The sequence below is a fragment of the Xiphophorus maculatus genome, chromosome 3 (genome assembly GCF_002775205.1).
Source record: "Xiphophorus maculatus strain JP 163 A chromosome 3, X_maculatus-5.0-male, whole genome shotgun sequence".
In the NCBI taxonomy this organism is placed as follows: Eukaryota; Metazoa; Chordata; class Actinopteri; order Cyprinodontiformes; family Poeciliidae; genus Xiphophorus; species Xiphophorus maculatus.
The window spans coordinates 31,899,618-31,923,530 of NC_036445.1; the positions used below are offsets into that span (position 1 = coordinate 31,899,618).

At 40.7% G+C, this 23,913-nt stretch overlaps 1 protein-coding gene across 3 annotated transcripts in view; it reads right to left on the reverse strand.

Moving 5' to 3' along the window:
- ascc3 (activating signal cointegrator 1 complex subunit 3) overlaps positions 1 to 23,913 on the reverse strand; it is a 251,362-nt gene that overhangs the window by 51,257 nt on the left and 176,192 nt on the right. Inside the window, exons 17-22 of one of the 3 annotated variants that reach the window (XM_023330521.1) lie at positions 19,377 to 19,496; positions 18,330 to 18,494; positions 17,875 to 17,961; positions 16,539 to 16,715; positions 11,917 to 12,142; positions 11,542 to 11,696 (exon numbers count right to left, since the gene is read on the reverse strand). In XM_023330521.1, coding sequence (XP_023186289.1) covers positions 11,542 to 11,696; positions 11,917 to 12,142; positions 16,539 to 16,715; positions 17,875 to 17,961; positions 18,330 to 18,494; positions 19,377 to 19,496 — 930 coding nt within the window. The other 2 variants (XM_023330523.1, XM_023330522.1) reach the window with 2 other exon arrangements.

Below are 23,913 nucleotides of genomic sequence, written 5' to 3' on the forward strand. Positions count from 1 at the left end.
GTGGTGATCCAGAGCAGGAGCAGGAGGACGCCTTCATGACACTAGAAAGCTTAACTAGCTCAGGAAGGAACACTGGCTGGAATCTGTGTGAACTAACAGGGAGAGAAAAGTCAGCCCATGTGTAGGTGGAAAAAGATTTTTTCTCACCTTACTGAGTTCAATCTATGAAATAAAGAATTAGTTTGAAATCTTCATTTGAAGAAATATGAACAGAAAATGCTGAAGGAGTAATGACCCTGACAGCATTAAAAACAATTTAGAACTACCTTTGCTTCTAGCAATCAAATTAGAAAGATTTGTTGCCCTTGCTTCTTTAACTGCATTGTTAACCCTCTGATGCGTGAGCGATTGACTATACAGTCTTCCATGAGTGGATCTTTTTTGACCCATGTTAGAATCAATGTGTTTTTAGGCTTCTTTTTTTCATTTTGATTCAAAATAATGTTTTGCATAATAGTTTCTTGTGTTTTATTTCACCCAAGAATTATTTCATGTTTGAAATATTTTCATTTTTCAATTTCTTAAACATTTATAGAACAATTTGTAAAACATTTGTGACAATTTGTAGAACATTTTTAAAAGGAAATGCCAACAACAGCAACGATGGAACAATGTCAACATCCATTATATCAGTGTTGTATAATAACAAAGTAAAAATACTTCACTACTTTACTTAAGTATATTTTGGAGTACTTCATACTTTCCTCAAGTATGAAAATTTTTGATGACTTTCACTTTTACTTCACTATATTTCCGAACTTAATTGCGTACTTTTACTCCGATACATTTTCAATGTGTGGTTTAGTTACTCGTTACAAAAAAGCGAGAGAGAGAAACGCAAGTGTTTTGACCCCACCTACTGATTAGCAAGTAGCAAGTAGGCTACCAAACAAAGTCGGTAGCCTACTTGCCTGGGCTTGTTCATCACAACCAATAGGATACACCTGTTTCGCTTCTCCCATTAAACACAAAGCAAGTCTCGCAATCAGCAGCAGCCACATGGAGGAGGAGACGGAGACCACAACGACTGCAACTACGTCGGACACGGCTCCAGGGGAACCACCAGCTGGTGATGAGAGCCCATGGCCTTATTTAAACACAATACACTCTTTCGTGGGTGTTAAAGATTCGTCGTACTGCATGCAGTGTATGTTATTCCTGCCCGAAGATGTGGAAATTCTATCTTACAAAACCTCCCCGTCCAACTTGAAGAAACACATCGAGGTAACGTCTTATGAAATGGTTATAATCCTCCTGTTTCAGTAACTATAGCTTGGTCACTAGGCACTACTGTATTGTGAAATCTTGACCATAAATGAACTTTGTTTGGCATTGTTTCATTTACACACGTGGTGTATTTAGCTGAGGCCTAATGTTGACTGTAGCAGGCTACCTAGACTCCTCTGGTCAAGGGGGGACAGAAGCCATAGCGATAGCAATTTAGACTAAATTTAACGAATATAGGAAAGGCATGCAAGTTCAAAACCAGGTTTACAAAAAAGGTCTCCCTCTTCAGATGCCAATAAGCTGCATTTCCCACCCAATTCTTTTTTTCTTTTGCATAATGACCAGTTGTGTGCACCACCTACTGACTGTAGCATTGACTGATTCACTGATTTGTGAAGTAGAGTAATCGTAACAGCTCTTTTTCTTCATGTTGGCCGCATTTTCTGTACTATTTATTTTTCTCATTTTCAGCACTGACCTTACTTGAAGGGAAAACTTAAGGCTTACAAAAACTTTGTATTTTCTGTCCTGGAGGGTATACTAAGAAGCTGGTTCAGTTGTAAAGCAGGTTAAGTTAACCTTGTGCTATAGGTAAAGCACCTAATTTTCTTAACTAAATTATGCCTGCAGGTATATCTATTAGCAGGTTGAATTTTGCCTGCACTTGGTTGTGTACATTATTTTAAGTGTATTTGACAAGTTTACCAAAATATAAAAAATGTCATTCAAACTGCATTTACTTTGTTTTACTTTTTACTTGTACTTTTCATTACATTACTTGAGTGCATCAATTTTTACAGTAATTTCCATACTTAAGTACAAGACGTTTCAGATACTTTAAGACTTTAACTCAAGTAACATTTCAGTCAGTGACTTGGACTTTTACCAAAGTTATATTTTGGAGAGGTACTTATACTTTTACTTGACTCTGAGATTTCAGTACTTTATACAACACTGCATTATATGTGTATGTGTGTGAGCGTGAGGGGGCAGGGAGATACGTGTGTGACAACGAGCATGTTTCTTGAAACTAGCTAAACAAGCTAGCTAACATTACTGTCTGCATTTTATTGTGCAATGTGTACCACATATGTGTGTGCATGTATCTGTGTGCATCCATCCATCCATCTTCCGCTTATCCAGGGCCGGGTCGCGGGGGTAGCAGCCTAAGAAGGGGACTCAGATTTCCCTCTCCCCAGTCACTTGTTCCAGCTCCTCCGGAGGAATCCTAAGGCATTCCCAGACCAGCTGAGAAACATAGTCCCTCCAGCGTGTCCTAGGTCTGCTCCTCCCAGTGAGAGGGGGCCCGGAACACCTCGCCAAAGAGGCGTCCAGGAGGCATTCTAACCAGTTGCCCGAGCCACCTCAGCTGGCTCCTCTCGACTTGAAGAAGCAGTGACTTCCAGGATGACTGAGGTTCTCACCCTATCTCTAAGGGAGATCCCAGACACCCTACAGAGAAAATACATTTTGGCCACTTGTATCTGTGACCTCATTCTTTCGGACATGACCCTAAGCTTATGACCATAGATGAGGGTAGGAACGTAGATCGACTGGTAAATCAAGAGCTTCACTTTTTGGCTCAGCTCTCTCTTCACCACAACACACCGGTACAGCGCCCGCTTCACTGCAGATGCTGCGCCAATATGCCTGTCAATCTCCCGCCATATTTTTCCCGCATTGGTGAACAAGATCCTGAGATACTTAAAATCCTGAACTTGGGACAGAACATCCTACCCGTCCCGGAGAAGGTACTCTATTCTTTTCCAACTTTACATTTATTCATTTATTTATATAGCTATGAATTTTTATTTTATTTATTGAGATGATAAAAGAAAGAACTTTGAACACATTGATAACAGTTTTGCATGTCATTCAATACATTCTCTCTTTTGGTTTTCTCATCCAGGGTGTCAGACACACACCGAAACACATGCCGACACACACACACAAATAATACACATGCACAATAAAGAATAATCGGTAATGTTAGCTAGCTTGGTTAGATAACTAGTGTTGGCTAACTTCAAAGAAGGCTAATATGCTGATTGTGATAATAACACTGTCAGTATTCATGATTGACACACACACACACGCTCATTTGTGAAGTAAAAAATAAAGATAATAATTATTTGCAAAGGTTCTTGCTGTGGTTCACAAAAAAAAATTTCCTGACAGTCACAGTTGGTAAGAAACAAAGATGAATGCAGGTCATTTTTGACTCACTCACGGAAGAAAGGGGTAGTAATATAAAACATGCTATTTCTTAAAATGTAAAAAAGGTAAATTAAAAATTTGAATTGCATGATATAAGTAACATGTTTTTTGAGTAATACCTGGAATATGAAATGATGGAAACTTTTATTACAAAGATATTGCAAAAAAATGACCTCAGAGACTAGAAAATCCTTTAAGAACAGAAAATGCAACAATCTAGTTTTCTTCTGCAAACGTTAAATTTTTCTGCAAAAACGTTTTAAGCAGCAGATGCTATCATTTACCCACAGCGTAGGATTTGACTCAGGCATTGACCTCTTTGTAACAGGCTTGCTATTGTCTAAAACAGAGAGACAATGTAGGTATGTAGGTGTGAATTATTTAAAAAAAAAAAAGAAAGGGCAAACATTTCTTTCTCCAGATAGGGATATCTACTGTTCTGCAGCTGCTACATGCATCCCTGCTCCAACAAAGATGAGTCACATGACTGAGTTACCTCTTCAGCATGCCATAAAATTTGGCAAAGGCCCGATAACGAGCCATTAATTTGATTCAGGTGTGCTGAAGCAGGGCATAGTAGACCTGGATGGTTGGCTGGAGATGCCTGGTCTAGATGTGCAAAGCTGGTTAAAACATCTCCTTAACGATGGTGCCACTGACAACTGTCATGGAATACAAAATCTGTATAATTTTCTTTTTACTTCTCAACAATCCAGCACATAAAAAGCAACAAGAAAATATATTAGATTTATGTGACAAAATGCAAATCAATGGAAATTTGTGTTAAGCACTTTAAAACAAGATGGCCTTATGATTACCATCTTGACTGATACAGACAACAATGAATGAGACTGGTGTAGAGACACAGTGTCACACACAGTCTCTGTGTGTGGTTTGTTTTCAGGGTGCCTTTGGGGAGGAGGGCTCATGTGTTGGGACATGTGTCCTGGCTCTGCAGCTGGATCACAGCTAAGCCAGCCAGTGTTCCATTTCCACTCTCCCATGATTAGAGCATGCATTGCTAATCGGACATAAACATTCATCTTCATATTCAGCCCCACTACTATAGGCTTCCTGTTTCCCTCAGATTCCATTATAATGTTTGGGCTGAACTTCCCCTGATTCACCAGTGGCCAGTCTGACCACTGAGGTGAGACATCTTGGCGAGGGCTGTAGGCATTCAGGCTCTTGAGCACAGATGGAGATTCCAGGGCGGGAAAAATAACAAAGATAGAAGAAGAATGAATGTGCTCATGCTGTGCTGCTTGGGTTATTAAACAGTTGTGTAAATATTGAGTGGCGTGTTTTATTAGAGAGGAGGAGGAAAACCCCTGAAATGAAACTCTCAAAATGCAGCAGCTGCTGTCTGCCTGGATTCACAGCATAATTCATCCTTTGGAATCTGCTAACAATTAATAGTATCTATGACCAAGTACTACAGAAATGACAAAGCTTTAAACAGGAGGGGTGTGTTGCATGCAGTGGGAAATTTATAAATATTGTCAAAGTGGGTAAAAAAGTACTTCAGCTCTCAATATTTAATTTCTTGTTCAAATCTTTTGTATGATGCAAGAAGGAAAAGGATATAGCTTCAATTTAGAGTGCTGCTGAGCGTTCTTGAACTGGAGTACTGTTCTCACAGTGACTGAGTCAGTTTCTGATGGATCAGGTAGTGTTGTAGTTAAGACCACTCCTGCTGCATGAAGCCAGGCAGCATAGTACTGTAATGTCTGCCACATGACAGGTGACGAAAACAAAGAGCGTGTTCTGTGTGCTCTTCTGTTCTTGTGTGTTATTTATTTGCTAATTAAATAAATATCAAAATATATAATAAAACAAAACAACAATAACTACTGCAGTGTACGGAGAGCATTACAAGAACAAAGATCGACTCAGTGAGGCTCCAGTCCTATCGTTTATAGTAAAGAGGAATCCAGAATAATCGGATTGTTCATGAATGTCACATCACTATATTGCAGACTTTGGTCACAGCGTTGCCTCATACATGCGACACGTCAGTTAAAGCTCCGCACAATAATTCAGTGCAGTGAGTGGTGTTTTTTCATAGCAAATGCAATTTGTCCTTGCACAGCTAGCTTTGCTAACATGACATCCATGTGGATGGTCAGGTAAGTGATGTAGCTTGCCTTTGTTTGAGCTTCTTTTCTAAGTGACGATAAAAGGTAGCCGTAATCCCCACCGTCTGTGAAAGCAAAGCGCTGCTGAACAGGGTCAGCCCAAGCCTCCATGGAGCCATAAGCAAAATTTGGTTTTGGGGCTCTCTATTTATACCAACAATGTGGATTGCTGTAATCAACAGTTATACGTACACCTACTGTAAACTTATTGGATCTCTTATGGTGCCATTTAGATGATATCCTATGCATGTATAACATAGAATACATTTATCGGCCAACCTATTTATCGGCCAGTCGATTTCTGGTTGCCGATTTCCTTAATTTTGGGGGACTGTGATCAGCCGACAGTTACATATGAAGCCAATCTTATCCCCTGATCTTATCTTGGTCAGCAAAAGTTTAAAAATCAGCCTCTGTCCTCTTCTGCTTTACAGTGAGAAGTTTGACTGACAGACCGGCCTAGCAGGTCATGTCTGCATGTTTGCAGTTAACAATATTCACTCCACTGTTGCTAACTCAGTGACTTTCTTGCTATATTTAGCGACATTTCAGCAAAGAAAAATTGGTATCAGCCAAAAAACTGCAATCGATGCAGTCCTACTTAAGATGGAATACATATACACATATTCATGACATTCTTTGATTAAACTAATTTCACTTAAGCGTAACTCCAATAGCTAAAAATGTAATTTATACCAGGTGAGTCTTCCTCCCCTGAGAATGTGGACCGGTACCTCGTTGATTCTGAGCCTTTAAATAATTTTAAGAAGTTGATGTAAAAATAATGTTCGTTTTAGCCACATGAATGATCATGCTCATCAGGAAACAACATATTGTCAACTACAGCTTAGAGCCGCTCATTGATATATTCATGTAGTAGCCATGTAGCCTAATGTAAAAACATTTTGCTAGACAATGTCAAACATTGAGACATTTTAATTATTGTTATCAAATGTTATCAAACACCATTTTGAAACCAAAAAAACCTCAGAAACAAACCACGAGAATCAACTCATTAAACCTCAGTTTCACACAAAACAAGCATCGTAGCATAAATGTTTGGCTGTTGAACTGGACCGTTTGTAAACTCCTGACCTATTGGAGGTCACAATTTGTCCAAAAGTGCATGGCTGTTATCTTGATGAACTGACCTCACAATGTTGACAATATTTCAGTATTATCATAGCAAACAAGCTGTGGTCTGAGAGATTTTGAGGAAAATAATAAATAATCATGGTCCGAGCTGTCAGTGAGGAATGTGCAATCCCAACAGATGTTATCGAACATTTAGGGGGCGGAATACAATTTATTACATTTCTAAAACCAAAAAGAAGTCTGGAATAATGGATCATGGCCTACAGCTGACCTCATATCCAGTTGAATGAAGGACAGGATCTACCATAGGTTTGTCAGCACGATGGTAACGTAGTAAACATCCCTTTTTTTTCATAAGGACAGTCAAATCAAACCCTTAAGCTGCAAATAAACTCAAATAAATAAAGAAAACCAATATGACAATATGACCCTTTGCACGTGATATCACTCTCTTCAAAACTCCCCCTGCTCCACCATGATGGACGTCAAAACAACCTAAGAGCTCCCGTAAAGCCTGTCATAAAACATACATGTGGCAGTCTAATATCGCTTTTATTTGGTTAATTTCGTAGTAAAAATGGTCACAGGATACCATGCGGTCGGCTGCACAAACAGGGGGAAAACAAAACTTGTCATTTTATTTTATAACTTGTAACAAGGAAAGATGTGGCGACACTAGATAGCAGCCATCAGTCGTAATAACTGTTAGCCCTCAGTGTAAAAAGAAGAAGAATTACTTTATTCATCCCAGCAGGGAAATTATTTCGCAGTTACAGCAAGAATTTTTTATACACAGATTAACACACACATGACGGGAGCTGCGTCTGCAGACAGCCAGCTGAGCTGGCGCCATTTTTGAAGGAGGACATGCGGCACAGGTCGTCGGGACCGGGAGTCGAACCCGCGACGTCCGCGGGTCTAAGGCCTCCAAATGTGGGGCGTGCTAACCCCCTGCGCCACCACAGCATGCCCACAGCATGTAACCGTGGATTTGCAGCGAACAATTTTTATAAGGTAAGAAAATTAACATTCATATACTCTATAAGTAAATATGAGTAGAAAGATATCCATTATCCCATTATGGCGAAGGTTCGTGTCTAACCATCAGTAACCATGAAAACAATGTCACACTGTCATTTAGCTTAGCATGTACTGACAAAATTGGTGTCTCGTCTGTATGTTCTTACGGCTGCTCCGGTTTAAGGAGAGATGCTGCTTATGACATACTGACATAAATCATGTGGTGTGAATTCAGGCAAAGTCGGTAATTTGATCAACACGTCAGGAGCTATGAGGTAAGAGTCGGTTTGCAATCTAGCTGTTTCAAGCTTCTGTAAATACAGGCGTATATGAGCCCCAACCAGGTGTGTTGCGTTCAAAGATAAATTAGCTTGACTTGAACACATAGTCATAAATAAACTGACAAATACAACTTGGGAAAACAACTTCAGTTGCTCAGTTCAACACTCCCGATCCTCATTTCCGACGTCCATCATGGCGCCTCGAATGATTAAGTAACGTAGTTAAAAAGGGTCAATTCTTAGGTATCCCATTTGTCATGGACATTAACCTAAACAATGTAATATATTATCTGGAAGTAATCTGGCTAATGGCGCAAGGCTCCATGCTAACGTCTAAGCATCAAATTACCACAAATCAGTTTGTTTAAAATAACAATACTAAACATCTAATCATTTCCAGATCAATAAGTGATCTTATTGATCACATTATTCACTATCCACTTGATTGGTGACTGCTGATGTCAGAGTTTTTAGTCCACCTTACCTGTGTGTGAGGGGAGGAAAGAGGGGTGCATGTGTGTTGACAACTACAGGGAAAAAAAGATCCTTCATAGCACCTGTCAAGAAAACCCAAGACCATCCCACCTCCCCATGCTGGAGATTTTAGTTTAACAGTAACAATAAATTAAGTTACCTTTAAAATTAATCACACAAGTGACATCTAGACCCAACAGTAGACTCAAACTTCAATAAAAAAAATGTGGTTGTGTGTGTTGTTTTTGTCTCTTGCAAACTTTGCTTTAATTCTACTTCTTTTTTCTATCTAATCATAAGAAATCATATTCAGACAGAGGGAGTCATGAAACAGGAAGAGCAGTTTCCTGGAATAAAGAGGAAGTAAGTTTCCAGGCTGAAGATTTATAAAAATAGATGAGACTATTCCTTATTTCAAAGCATGTAAGTTTTAAAGAATGAAATCTAAACATTTTGAGTAATTGGATAAGATTAAAAGTAAAATACTTATATTAATATTGGTTTACTTGTGAGAATACTTACACTTACACTTGTTTGAACACTTACAAGTAAAAAAAACAAGTAACTGTAACTTTGGTATCAAATAATTAGAATCATGGATTTTTCTTGGTTTCTTTTCAGAAAACTCAGATTCTAATTATAATAAGAGTAACTAATAAGTTCTTGTTATCATAATATTCTAAATGCATGCTAAATCAAAGAAACTAAAAGGGTTATGAATGTGATTTTGATCAAATCGCACTTCTCTCATCAGCTGGGTTCAGACAAAGACCAAGGCAAAGATAAAAACCCCAAAGACAAAGAACAAAGGCAAAGAAGAAGAACTGGTGCCCTCCTTCCATGAGGTCAGCCCGTCTACATCTCAATGGACCAGAAAGATCGTGAGACAAGGTGAAGGAAGCTTCAGAGCAGCAAGACAAGAAGCTGAGGAACGCTACACACATGAGGAAGTCCCCCTAAGACCTGAGACCTGCCACTTTAAATCAGTACTCTTCCTGCCAGCTTCCAAGTCCTTTGTGACCTCACCATCCATGCATAGACGAAAGCTCATCAGACCTACAGAGATCCCTGCCTTCATCGATCAACATCCTCCTCCTGCTGCAACACCTTCTTCATCATCAGGCCAGTTCTGGGGTTCGAAACGCCATAACTCCGTCCGTCTCTCTCAAAGGTTCCCTTTTTAGTTCTCAGTGTCAGCATTAAGGAAAGATAGGCTAGATGACTGATTTTACTTATTTGATTATTTCTGCTACTGAATTAAGCTGTACTGACCCTTGCAAAAATGCCTTACTAATAAAATATTTAGCATAAAGAAAATCTAAAAGATGTTGTGGACATTCAATTAATGAGTCACCTCAAAGTTCTTTGATGGTTGTAAAATATCTCTGATGTTTGATTCTGGAGAGGAAGAGGTGGAAAATGTTTTATAGGTTGCTGTTAGCCCAAAACTATATGTAAAACAACATCCTTGGGACTCGCCCAAGTCACTAAAACCAACCTGGTTCAGTAACAAGTGCAAGTTGTAATAAAGAGAACGAGCGACCGTTAACAGGTGTGCTCTGTGAAACTAGTTGACTGCATGCTGCTCAGTCTGGCTAATTCACAGGGGGAAGAAGGGTGGGGCATCTGAATGGAGGCCGTCAGAAACCAGGCGAGTCTTTTTCGACACCAGCTTAAACAGAGTTTACTTCAGTTCTAGACAGGGTAAATCCCAGCAGATTTAGGAAACTCATTTCACCCGTTAGATGGAGAGCTGGTAGCACATCTCCCCTCTCAGAAGAGGAAGTAGAGAGTAGCGCGTGAAAAGGGATGGGGGCTGGGGAGGGGTGCTTCGCACTTGCAGAAAAAAATTACTGGAGCCGCCACTGGTTCTCCCAGAGCATTGGACGTTTGGATGCACACTGCACGGCAGCTCATATTACAGGTGAAGCATGCATGACCTACCACGGCCACCAGGGGGGCCCCAAGAGCAGTTTCTTTTCTTTTTGTCCATAAAATAATGATTTCTAAATACATTATCAAATATATATTATTGTAAAAACAAATCACTTCATAATGAAATTGTGTGTTTTTGTTATTATAATGACATAGAAATCGTTCCAAAAAAAAAAAAAAATCAGCTTCACTGAGTGGTCTAGAGGCCCTGCTTGATTTGCTTATGTCTTGGGAAGGCCCTGCTGCTGAATTTAAGTGTCCCCATATCTGATGATTTATGTAGCAGGATTCTACCGTAGACATTTGCTGCTCAGAGAAAACCACTGCGCATGTCTTGGGAGTGCCGCTTACTAGTAGAAGGGGGAGGCGACGTGTGACAGCGGTAACAGATACACATAATTTGTATGTCATGTTATTGCTTTGATTTTAATCAGTATGTTTTGCATCCAGTGAAAACAAAGATAACAAATAAACTGGACAATATGCTGGTAACTTAGTGATATTTTTACAGTTGTGGACTTAACCAGTCTTGAAATAAAATCCAGAGTTCCCAAAGACTGAGACAAGACCGAGACCAAATGCGGTGGAGTCCGAGATGAGACCGAGACCATCAAAAGGTGGTCTCGAGACCAAGATTGGTCTCGAGTACTACAACACTAGTATCAGGTAGAATAATTGTGCAAAGCTCAACAAGCAAGCAGACCTGCCGTTGAGGTCCGTTGAGAGCCTGTTTCAAGGAAATCATTGTTTTAAAAACAAAAATTGGCGCCAAGACATTAAGGCTCACCACAATAACCAATCACACCCTCCAGGATCCCTCTAGGGTTCCCTGCAAATGGATAGGCTGGCCGGGACAGAAATGTGTGATCTGATGAAGTAAGACCAAAAGAACTTTGGTCGGAATCCAAGAAGCCTCAGCAGGTCTTCTGCAGCCTTTAAAAGCCTTTCCTTCAGGACTGTCCAGTATTTAATTACATCCATCCTTTCATTATACCTGCTATCCTCTTACTGCGTAGGAAGTCATTTGCACAGCATAACACTGCCACCACCATGTTACTTGTAGATGCTTTATGGGCAGCTCTAGTTTTTCCACATCAAATGAAGCATGTAGGTCACCTCTAAAAGCTTTCATAGGAATTACTGAATTTAGTCACCTGGTCATTCCAGCGGAAGTCAGGAGTGATGATGAGTCGCACACGTAAAACTGTGCGTGTTATTGGCTGGACGCTCGCCTCCATTGTGAAGGCAGGAATCTGGTGGACGCACTGCTTGACAGTTAATCCAATGTTGACATGGTGCAGCATGTGACCTGAGAAAACCACAACTTATTTACAATACTGAACATGCAGTTTACAATAAGCATTTTTAAACATACCCAGGCCTCAGTGTTCAACAGCTCATTTAGAATTTACCAGAAAAATATTTCAATGCAATTATCAATAAAACATTTACAGAGATAGAATTTTATCCTCAGTAGTTTGTTCCATGTCTGATGGATGTAGTTTGTGAAAATGGTATTGTGTTTTTACCAATTTCATCCTTCTTCATTTCCTTAAGTTTGTCCACTGTAAGCCTCTTCTCCTCTAAGCGGTTGAGTATGACATGGCTCAGGTTAGGGAACTGGCGAAGAGGGTGGGAAAAGCCCCACAGCCGCCTGTCGATCACCTTGCAGAGGTTGAGCAGTCGGTAGGTCATGGCAGGCCAGCGCTTCCTCAGAGCAATCTCAAACAAAGCTCTGACAATCCGAGCAGCGTTCTGACAAAGGGAATGATATCAGGAGTAAAATAAGCTAAACCAAAAGAACTACATGCACTTCAGGCCACTTTTCCTCTCTTTTTAAGCAAGCAACAGATTTAACAATAAAGCTGACAGCTGGATTACATGTTTGATGTGGGACAGAGGCAGAATGCAGCTGCCGCAGGGTTCAGGATCCTGCACTCACATGATTAATCATGTGCAGTCAGGAGGAGGTCTGGCTTGCTTCAGATATGCAGGTGGCTACAGCTGTACTCTGATGGATTGCTTGAGTAAGTTGGAGAGAGGAGGTCAGATGGTAGAGCTTACTGATAAAGTGCTCAGCTGTGGTCAGCTATGATTGATCTAGTCAGGTGTTAATGTGATCAGATTGTCTGGTGAATGTGCTTGTGAAGGAGGACCAGTGAAAGCTGATGCCTGAAGTCAGGGCAGATCTAACACGTCCTAAAAACCAGCCTGATAATCCTTGTTACACTATGCTGATCTTCAGCCATTTGCTGGTGTCCAAGGCAACCAGAGCAGTAATGCTGCAGATTACAGCTTTAAACCCAGATCTAATATTACTGAACTGTACTTTCGACTTTGTGAAATCCAGCATAAGACACATTCCGAGTCCCTGTGATTTACTGGGATCATTCTGGATGTTTTCTCTATGAAAATGTTTCTTATCCCATTAGGAAGAAAACACTTCAGCTAAGTTTTAGCAGCTGAAACTTAGCTGTTGAAAGTATGTTTAGCTGCAGTACGATTTGTTCACCATCAAAACACCTCTGGGGTATTTACAAAGAACATATACCTGTTCAATTCAGAATACACTATATGATTAAATTATGTTATAGCTCACATAACACTTTATTTGACGGGGTATGAATAAGACTGACATGACACCGTCATAAACATGACATAACACTTGTCATGAACATTAGTAAGTCTTCATGAATATTTATGACTATTGTCATAAAGTGTCATTCGGTAAATCATGACACTTTTAATACAAAGTTGACATTATTCAAAATGTCCTTATTATGACAACTTGACATTAACCTATACCAGTGGTTCCTAAAATGTGGAGCGGGCCCCCTAGGGGGTTTCCATGCTTCCATGCTGCGTGGGGAGCAGCACGGATGAATGAAAAAAAAAAAAAAAAAACAATTACACAGAGGTGTTTCACTGTAAAGACGGTTTGTAGTGTGTTTTGTTGTAACCTGAAGTGTAAAATAAACTTCAGTGGAGTTTGAAAACAAAATATGTGTATAGGTTTATGTCTGGTTGAACGATGTGTGTGCCCAGTTGATTTTTTTTTCTTTTTTTTAGGGGGGGGGTTATTGTAATCCATAGGGGGGCCCAGAAAATCTTTGGGAACCACTGACCTAGACAAATACGTCTTTGTTATGACAACTTGACATTAACTTGGACAAGACATTTTTGGATAACACTTTATTTGACGGGTTGTGAATAAGACTGTCATGACCAGTGATGTCAGTAACGCGCTACTGACGTCGGACCACTTTTTTCAGTAACGAGTAATCTAACGCGTTGCTATTTCAAATCCAGTAATCAGACTACAGTTACTTATCGAAATCACTTTGTGTTACTGTGCGTTACTACACTGCCTGGCCAAAAAAAAAGTCGCCACCAAAAAATGGTCACACTCTCTAATATTTTGTTGGACCGCCTTTAGCTTTGATTACAGCCCGCATTCGCTGTGGCATTGTTTCAATAAGCTTCTGCAGTGTCACAAGATTTATTTCCATCCAGTGTTGCATTAATCTTTCACCAAGATCTTGTATTGATGATGGGAGAGTCTGACCACTGCGCAAAGCGTTCTCCAGCACATCCCAAAGATTCTCAATGGGGTTAAGGTCTGGACTCTGTGGTGGCCAATCCATGTGTGAAAAGATGTCTCATGCTCCCTGAACCACTGTTTCACAATGTGAGCCCGATGAATCCTGGCATTGTCATCTTGGAATATGCCCGTTCCATTTGGGAAGACAAAATCCATTGATGGAATAACCTGGTCATTCAGTATATTCAGGTAGTCAGCTGACCTCATTCTTTGGGCACACAATGTTGCTGAACCTAGACCTGACCAACTGCAGCAACCCCAGATCATAGCACTGCCCCCACAGGCTTGTACAGTAGGCACTAGGCATGATGGGTGCATCACTTCACCTGCCTCTCTTCTTACCCTGATGCACCCATCACTCTGGAACAGGGTAAATCTGGACTCATCAGACCACATGACCCTCTTCCATTCCTCCAGAGTCCAATCTTTATGCTCCCTAGCAAACTGAAGCCTTTTTTTCTGGTTAGTCTTACTGATTAGAGGTTTTCTTACGGCTACACAGCTGTTCAATCCCAACCCCTTGAGTTCCCTTCGCATTGTGCGTGTGGAAATGCTTTTGCGTTCACAATTAAACATACTCCTGAGTTCTGCTGTTGTTTTTCTTCGATTTGATTTGACCAAACGTTTAAGTAATCGCCGATCACAATCATTCAGGATTTTTTTCCGACCACATTTCTTCCAGGAAGACGATGGTTCCGCACCATCCTTCCAGTTTTTAATGATGCGTTGGACAGTTCTTAACCCAATTCTAGTAGTTTCTGCAATCTCCTTAGATGTTTTCTCTGCTTGATGCATGCCAATGATTTGTCCCTTCTTAAACAGACTAACATCTTTTCCACGACCACAGGATGTGTCTTTTGCCATGGTTGTTTAAGAAATGAGGAGTTACTCATTGCATCAGCTGGGGTTAAATAACTTGTTGCCAGCTGAAAGATAATCACCTATGCAGTACTTATCCAATAGGAGGCTTGTACCTATTTGCTTAGTTAAATCCAGGTGGCGACTTTTTCTTTGGCCAGGCAGTGTATTTTCTTTTGCAATTTAATTTAATTTCCTCTACGCGTCTTGGGGAGTGACTACCGTTTTTATGCGGCAGTATCAGCACAGACAGAAACATAAACAATGGAGATGCGCATTTTGTTGCTGGAAAAACAGGAACAATTTAGAGTTTCGGTCATCAAGTCCTATTATTATAAGCAGCTTTGGGCTTGTTTTTTTTGTGTGTTTTTTTTTAAGTCGCTTGCAGACTTAATGAGTCACGGGTTGCGGTTTTTTGGGCTCGGAAAAAAGCAGACATAAACCCCAGAATTTGTCTGTTATCCAGTTAGCTTTAGTCAGACTCATGATCCGTCCCGCTGTGTCTTCGTTAATATCAAGTTAATATATTTGCTGTGAATGACGTCGAGCTTCGCATTGTGCTCCAGAAAACTGCAAACATCGAGACCAATATGAACAGCGCAATAAACGTGAAAAGAGCCACGAATGAACGAGTCCGTAAAGTTGTGCAACTAAGCGTTATTATCATTATTAATATTAAGATAGTGTCACAAATCTGTGCAGCGGGACAACTGAGCTGTGGGGCCGCAGGAGGAGCGCTGTGCTCCGACAACAAACGCAGGGCTGTAATGCACAACCTGGACGCTGGGGCTGGGTGTGGGTGTGTGTGGGGGGGTTAGTGTGTGTGTTGTAACCATTAAACAATCTCCCCTTCAGTTCAACCTTATAAGTGGAGACTGGAAAAGTTGAGGAGTATTAAACAAAATTTGTTTGAAACATTTCACAGGTGAACAAGTTGATTGAAAACAGGTGAGTGTCATGACTGGGTTTAAAGGGAGATTCCACCAAAGACTCAGTCGTTCACAAACAAGGGAGAGGTTCCCCACTTAGTGAACAATAGGACTATAACCTAGTCCTATTGTTCCTATTGTTAGGTTCTCCACTAGGTCATGGTTAAAAAGAAACATAAAACACAGGTCTCACAAACTCTAGTGTGGAAACTTGGAGGTAAATTTTATTTATCTCTGAAATAAAATTCTCATGGCGTACCAACAAAGGGAAGAGAAACTTTCCTTGTTTCTGTTGGCATCTGACAATGTGAGAAAGTGTGGAGAAAGTGTGATGACACTAGAGTGTTTAAGGTGAGTTTGGAGCACGTATTAAAGTTTACAAAGTCCTGTAGTCCAGGTTCTGCTGTACAAATAGATCTGTTACTATATTATTTTATAGTTTGTGCTTTGCCTCTCTGAGAAACTATAACATTCCTTAAGTTTGTTTTATATCTGGATGGACTGAACCAGTTTGTGTCTCCTGGACACATAATAGTTGCTTAAAATGCTGTCCATCCCAGGACACTCTTATAAATCTCAATAAAAACAATGGTGCCTTATAAAAGAACCTTTATTGAAACTGTGGTGTTAATTTTTTAATAGAAGTAAGCTATGTAACTGGGAAAGTTGAGGAATATATATATATAAAAAAAAAAACTTGTTTGGAACATTTCACAGGTGAATAAGTTGACTGAAAACCAGAGTGTCATGATTTTATCCTTACCTGTGCCACATATGACAGGTCTGAGACGAGTGAGAAGCTATCAACTTCTCCCCGTCCGATGTAAGTCTGCAGCAAAATGTTGACTTTGCCATAACCGTTCTCCACGCCGCCCGCTGCAGAGAGGATGCAATGGTTTTGCAGCAACTGATCCAGCTCCTCCAGCTCCTCATCACGGACCTACCAACAGACACTGCATTAGTGGTGCTGACATCTAACGGGTTGAAATGAGTCCCAGACAGATGGTCTAATGTAGTAAAGGTTTACATACATAAAAACAGGTAAAAATTTTGGTATCATGTGCAAACTTCATCTACAAACAACGGACAAACAGGGCTGCATAGCAAAATGAGGAGAATCAAAGGCACACTAAATCCATCCATCCATCCATTTTCTGTTCACCCTTTGTCCCTAATGGGGTCGGGAGGGTTGCTGGTGCCCATCTCCAGCTACGTTCCAGGCGGGAGGCGGGGTACACCCTGGACAGGTCGCCAGTCTGTCACAGGGCACACTAAATGTAGCATGTAAATGTAGCATCCATGACTTCATGGAATGCAAAGCATATGTTGATCATCAGAAAGTGCAAAATACTGGGAAATGAATGACTTATAACCTGAAATGTGATTTCCTAAACCTGAACCAGATTGCTAGATCTGTTTTTGCATTTATATTTAACACTTTTGAAAAGTAGGTGTAAGCAGTCACGCAGTAATGTCTGCGGTCACTGAGGAGAGCAGGAGGCATAGGTACAATGACATGTCATTGCTTATCAAAAATTTAATCATGTAAAGAATATGATTAAAAATAATAATAAAAAAAAATCCTCCAGCAATGCCTATCTTGAGCAGCAGGATTACCAAAAAATTCCAGCACACCACCTTCACTTTATGGCAGCACACCGTTATGTCTTGAGGCTCTGCGTCTATAAAGTCCAGAAAAGGTGATGCAAATTATATTTTATCTGCTGCTAGATCCACAAATTGTCTGGGCAGAAAATGTTGTCTTGAGGCAGATTAATGCAGCCATGCAATATGTATGCAATTAAACCAAAATAAAACAAAACATAAATATTGGATTGCTGGACCACATTAAACCTTTAGAAAACCTGAACATGAACAGCCACCAAAGACCAAAAAATATAAAATAAATAATAAGTAAATGTCCTGTGCACAAGATTTCCCCCTGCCTCCTGTACTGGCTCATATAAAGCATAATCATGTTTTATAAAAATATTATTGGCTTATCTTGGTTTGCGATTTTTGGGTCAAGTCAGTAATACCCCTTATTTCCAAATTATCACATAAAGATGAACAGACAGTTCAGCATCAGATCCTCCTACCTTCAACTGATCAAACTCTTCTGCCTTGGACACAATACTGAGGATGTCTGCTTCAGTCTTCTGTGAGTTAAAAAGTTCGTTGAATGTCTTCATGCATAAAGAAAGTGGAAATGTAAGTTAGAGGAGTTACATCTGGTCTTTCAGGATGTATATTAAATTTAGGATCAAAGAAGCTGGCAGCAATTTCAGTTTGATGCATCAGCTTTCCACAGTAAACCTAAACCTTTGAATAGTGGCAAGTGGAACATTGATCAACATCTCTGATGTGTAGTTGCTTGATGATTTAATCTTTTACCCCTTTTTGGCAAAATGTCATGATTTTTGCTTGTTTCATAATTGGTGACTATGTGATGCTTTTATGATGTAAAGCACTTTGAACTGCCTTGTTGCTGAAATGTGCTATACAAATAAACTTGACCTGACTAAACATTAAAAAGACACTAAACTGGGTCTACCTCAATGGTATTATATCTGATATAGAAGTGGCTGGCTGTCCTGCCCAGGTCTGTAGAGGCAAAGTAGCAGGTGCGTTCATCAAAGCGGATCATCCTGGCCTTGTCCAGCTTCCGGCCAGACTCCACCACAAGCTCCTTCCTGTGCAGCTCCAAAGCTGGATCCATCTGAGGTACAAATGCATTTCTTGTCCGGTTATGTACGACTGAAATAATATTTGCAATTCCTAACATTCAGTGAATGCTTTGCTCCTTTTTATATTTCCATTTTGCTTTAAGTAACAATAACCATTTAGAGGGATCCTGAGACAAATTGTATCTTCATCAGCCGTTATATTTTGAGCAACTTTACAGCTAACTTAGCAGGGAATAGAGTTTTGATTTATGGCCCAAGTCCAACCCAGCCAGAATTATTTACTAGATGGTAGATCCGAGTTGGGCTTCGGTGGTGGGTTTAATAAAGCCTGCAATATCAAAGAGAAAAACAAATGAGAATGTTATAGAGTTGTATAAAGTTACTGTAATCTACGTATTATTGTGTAAAAACAAGAATTAGATGGATTTAACCAGATAAGGAAATAACAGGTCCACACTGCATGTGCACGAAGCTCTGCTTGAGCAGCAGTGGAGATAGGATCCTATCAATAACACATCCCAGAAGATTTGCATGGCTCACCTTGCGGTTATAAAAAGTGACAAGATGGAGCTGGAAGATGATAAGCAAAAGCTTAAAACAGCAGGAGTTACACTGTTTACTTAAATTGTGGTCTTAAAACAAAATCAGTAAATTTGTAATTAAAATAATATGTCGAGTTTACTTTAAGCTCAGGCCTAAATTTAAGTCAGTTGGGTTCGATTGGGCTCAGACACAATGCCTACAGACTCAAGCTGGGTCGGGTTGGATAATTTAGATATGACCTAAACGCTAGCAGGGAGCTGTTCAAACTGACAAAAATATGTTTCTGCTGCCGGCTTCATCTTCTGTACATTAAAAGTAATAAATAATCCTGGGAGGCCTTTGCCAAGAGGAGCAACAAAGGCTTCACCAACCTGAAAGGTTTTGTGGTTGATGCCGTACACCAGTGGGTTGGCCCTCATTCGGACATACAGATATGTGTAACTGAGCCACTTCACAGCCTCCTCCACATTGGTCACAGTTCCCAGAGCGATCTGCAGGAAAGAGGAAAATCATAGACTCACATCCCCTCTGTCATTTTCAGTGGTCTCTGTCGCCATCCTCTGGATGGTTAATGAAAACGCAGTCATAAACATTCAATTCCTTTTATTGTTATTCCATGTAGATTCCATGAGGTTGCATTGTTAACTTCAACAGACAATGCAACAGTTGCACTATAATGTGAGCAACACATTTTACTACAAAATGGCAAATTGTTACTTTATCACCAAGGGGGAACAATTATTTGATATACTGCCAATTTTGCAGGTTTTTCCACTTGCAATGTATTTAGAAGACTATAATAATTATCATCTGTACTCTTGATGGAGTACCTTAGTAATTAATTTGATACGCTATCAACCAGTAAGAATCCCGGCTCTTACAGGCCTACTAGTTTTTCTTTATGAATCAATCAATAAATCAATTGATCAAGTTTATTTGTGTAGCACATTTCAACAACAAAGCAGTTCAAAGTGCTTTACATCATAAAAACACACAAAAATACAAAGTTGTAGAACACACAGTCAGCAATTGTCAGGGCTGTCATCAACGATGTCGTAGTGGAATAGGTCAGGGACATCAAATTCCTGGGGATACAGGTCACTGACACTTTGACCTGGTCCCTCCAAACCTCTGGCCTGGTGAAGAAAGCTCAGCAACGTTTGCACTTTTTACGTCGGATGAGAAGAGCACACCCATCCTCACGACTTTCTATAGAGGGACAGTAGAGAATATACTGACCAGCAGTATCTCTGTCTGGTTTGGAGCATCTAATACCTCTGACTGGCAACGTGTGGAGGGAGTGGTGAGGACAGCTGAGAAAATCATCGGGACTGAGCTTCCTTCCATCCTTGACACCGCTCACAGGCGCTGCCTGTCCAGGGTTCGGGCGATTATAAAAGATCCCTTCCACCTTCACCATGGTTTGTTCTCCCTGCTGTCCTATGTGAAAAGGTTCAGCAGCTTCAAAAGTAGAACAACTAGATTCCATAACAGCTTCCTTGTGCCATAAGACTACTACACTGCCATCAGGGCACCACCAGGAATCTTGGGCCCCACGACAAAAATTAAATTGGGGTCCCTCCTGCCTGTTATAATTTCTTTAGTCTTTTTACATGCAACACTCTGCATACAGTATTGCAAGTAGGTAGCTTAAATTTTTTCTATTACTTTTAGCTTACTGAAATGTCTCTCAACACGAGCAACAGTCATAGACAATGTGCAAAATCTACATGAACCAATCCAGACTCCTCAAAAAATGCTATATAGTTGCATTTTATTCAAGCTGCAGTATATAAATTTAATAAAAATATGTTTTCTCCATATTTGTGAAAGCCATGTTGTGACAGTTTGCTATGAGACAGATAATCTGTGAAAACAATCAATCTCCTCCACTCCTCCCTGAGCTGCTACTGCTGTCTAAAGAAATGTGCCGTTCTGACCAAAAACAACCAATCAGAACCAGGAGAGCAGTCTTAGTACTGTCAATCAACCTCATTCACTTATCGCTAAATATGCTTACGGTGGAGAAACAACTTATTGTTACAAAACTTATCCCTAGTTACAACATAGCACAGAGCAAGGGGAGGAAGCAGCCACATGAGATTGTGATTGACATCAAAACCATAATGACATAAAACCCGCCTCTTGCCTCTGATTGGTTATTTCTAGATAACACTGGGAGAAAGCAAAGGAAAGAGATTTTTCACAGATTATCTCTCATGCCATACTGTCACAACATAATGACAGTTTTAAAAATATGTAAAAAAAAAAATTTCATAATGGTTACATACTGCAGCTTTAATTTCACTTAGGAGAGGGCAGGTCAGGAGGGACGGGGGTTAGAGCTGCTGCTGACTGACTCATCTGTTAAGTGTGGTAAAAGGCACAGGGACAAGTTACATATATGAATATGTTGGTCATTTTTTCCTTCATTCATTGAATGCTAGTGAAATGGAGGCAAACAGTAGTCTGTAGCTAATCTAACCGTGCTAAATGGTTGATAATCTCACAGTCTACCCACCTCTCAGAGAACTGGGCTATAAATTGACACCATCTCTATTTTTTTTTTAAACCTAACATTATTATTTTTCTTAGCAGCATAGTAACTGCCACAGTCGATCTTGTCTTCTACTGACTGCTGCTGAACACCGTCACCGTTAAGCCTCCAAGAAGGAACGAACCATTTCAGGCAGATCCAGGGTGGTGGTGACATTTGATTTTTACTGCTAAAATTAATTTTAGAAAACACAATATGATTAACTTTGTAATTGACAGGGCCCCAATTTTTTTAATTTCTATGAACAAAAAAAATAAATTAATTAAAAAAAAATGTGGGGGGCCCCCTGTCAGTCAGGGCCCCTAGGAATTGTCCTAATGCCCCCCACCCCCATTGCTGGGTTTAGACTTAGACTTAGACTGACTTTATTATCATTTTACATGCACAGGGTGTATACAGAACGAAATTTCGTTGCATACGGCTCAGGACAGTGTTTTGAGCTTTCAATGTTGTGAGGTTACTCCAGAATAAAATAAAATACAGTATAAAATATGACTATAAATGTAAATATAAAATATAAAGTGCAGGACTGACAGTAAAATAGAAGTTATTTAGCTCTGTACATGTGCAAGGTACAAAGTGGAGACCAGATTTTAAGTGCAGTCCAGTTAAGAGTTCAGCAGTCTGATGGCAAGTGGGAAAAAGCTGTTTCGGAACCTGGTGGACCTGCACCTGATGCTGCGGAACCTCTTTCCAGAGGGCAGCAGGGAGAACAGTCCATGGTGGGGGTGTGAGGGGTCACTGATGATGTTTCGGCCTCGGGACACGCAGCGCTGGGATGAAATGTCCTGAATGGAGGGAAGGGGGGCCCCGATGATCCTCTCTGCTGTCCGCACCACTCTCCTCACGTTCTTCCAGTCGGAGGCGCTGCAGCCTCCACACCACACAGAGAGGCAGCTGGTCAGAATGCTCTCTATGGTGCTTCTGTAGAACGTCTTGAGGATGGGCGGGGGCAGGTGTGCTCTTCTCATCCTCCGCAGGAAATACAAACGTTTCTGTGCCCTCTTGACCAGAGATGTGGTGTTCACAGTCCAGGTGAGGTCCTTAGTGATGTGCACCCCCAGGAATTTGGTGCTGCTGACCACCTCCACAGCCGAGCTGTTGATGAGCAGTGGAGCGTGGCTGGGCCGATTCTTCCTGAAGTCGACGATCATCTCCTTCGTCTTGTCAACGTTCAGGATCAGGCTGTTGTCTCTGCACCAGTCCACCAGCTGCTCCACCTCCTCTCTGTAGTCCAGGTCGTTGTCGTCTCTGATGAGGCCCACCACCGTTGTGTTGTCCGCGAACTTCACGATGTGGTTGGTGGCGAACCTGGGGACGCAGTCGTGTGTCATCAGAGTGAACAGCAGAGGGCTCAGGACGCAGCCCTGAGGGGAGCCTGTGCTGAGGGTGATGACATCGGAGGTGTGTTGTCCAATCCGGACTAACCCGGTTTCAGACACGTGACCCGGTTGATGCATGAAATTCAGATGGAGGTCCGGAAGTGGATTTCTATGGTCGAGGCGATCCACATAACTAAATATCTGGAGCTGGAGACCTCATATGAGCAAGAAGAAAGTATGACAAACCCTGGAGAATGCAATCATTTAGTTTTAGGTTGGGTCAAGCATTTAGGATCAAAAGAAGCATTAGTGAGTTGTGCAATTTCAAGTAATTAGTCTAAGATAACAATGCTATCACTAACAACGAACTAACCCATGTTATTTCTATGAGCTTAGCTCTCCTGCTGGGTTTCCCCCAGTGTATTACAGGCCTGGCGGCCTGCCATGCTTTACTAGCCCCGCCACCAGGCTAAAAAAAAACAACAAAAAACGCAATTTTTTATTTTTTTTTAAAGTCAGATCGAAAGCGTCTCTATTGCTCTGAGCGTTTCACTGGCAGAGCAGATTTATTCATAAATTCCTAAAAGATATGTTTATAGAAGATAGGTTTATAGTTTATGCATTTAAAGCCGGACCAGCCACACTGCTGGAACCTCTGCACGTTACCTCGCGCGCTGCAGCAGCTGGATGTGACCGACTACCTTCGGTTTAAATAAGGTTTATCTTTCTCACTATTAGAAAGGTTGGAATAACTGTACAGGACACAGACTTTAGGCATTTTGATGCTGGGTCAACAGAAATAAATGGGCTGCATTTACTTACTGCCCTCCATCTGCAGTAAGTGACATCGGTTCTACATCATCTGAAACCCAGTAATCCACCTTATTCCTGGGAGGTTTACTGTAGAAACTATTATGGGTCTTACTTCCGGCGCCCACCAGAAGTATCAGTATTTCACTGTAATTTATAGGATTTTTTGCTAATCTATATTCATGATACAAGTTACATCTCTTATAATACAATATTTAG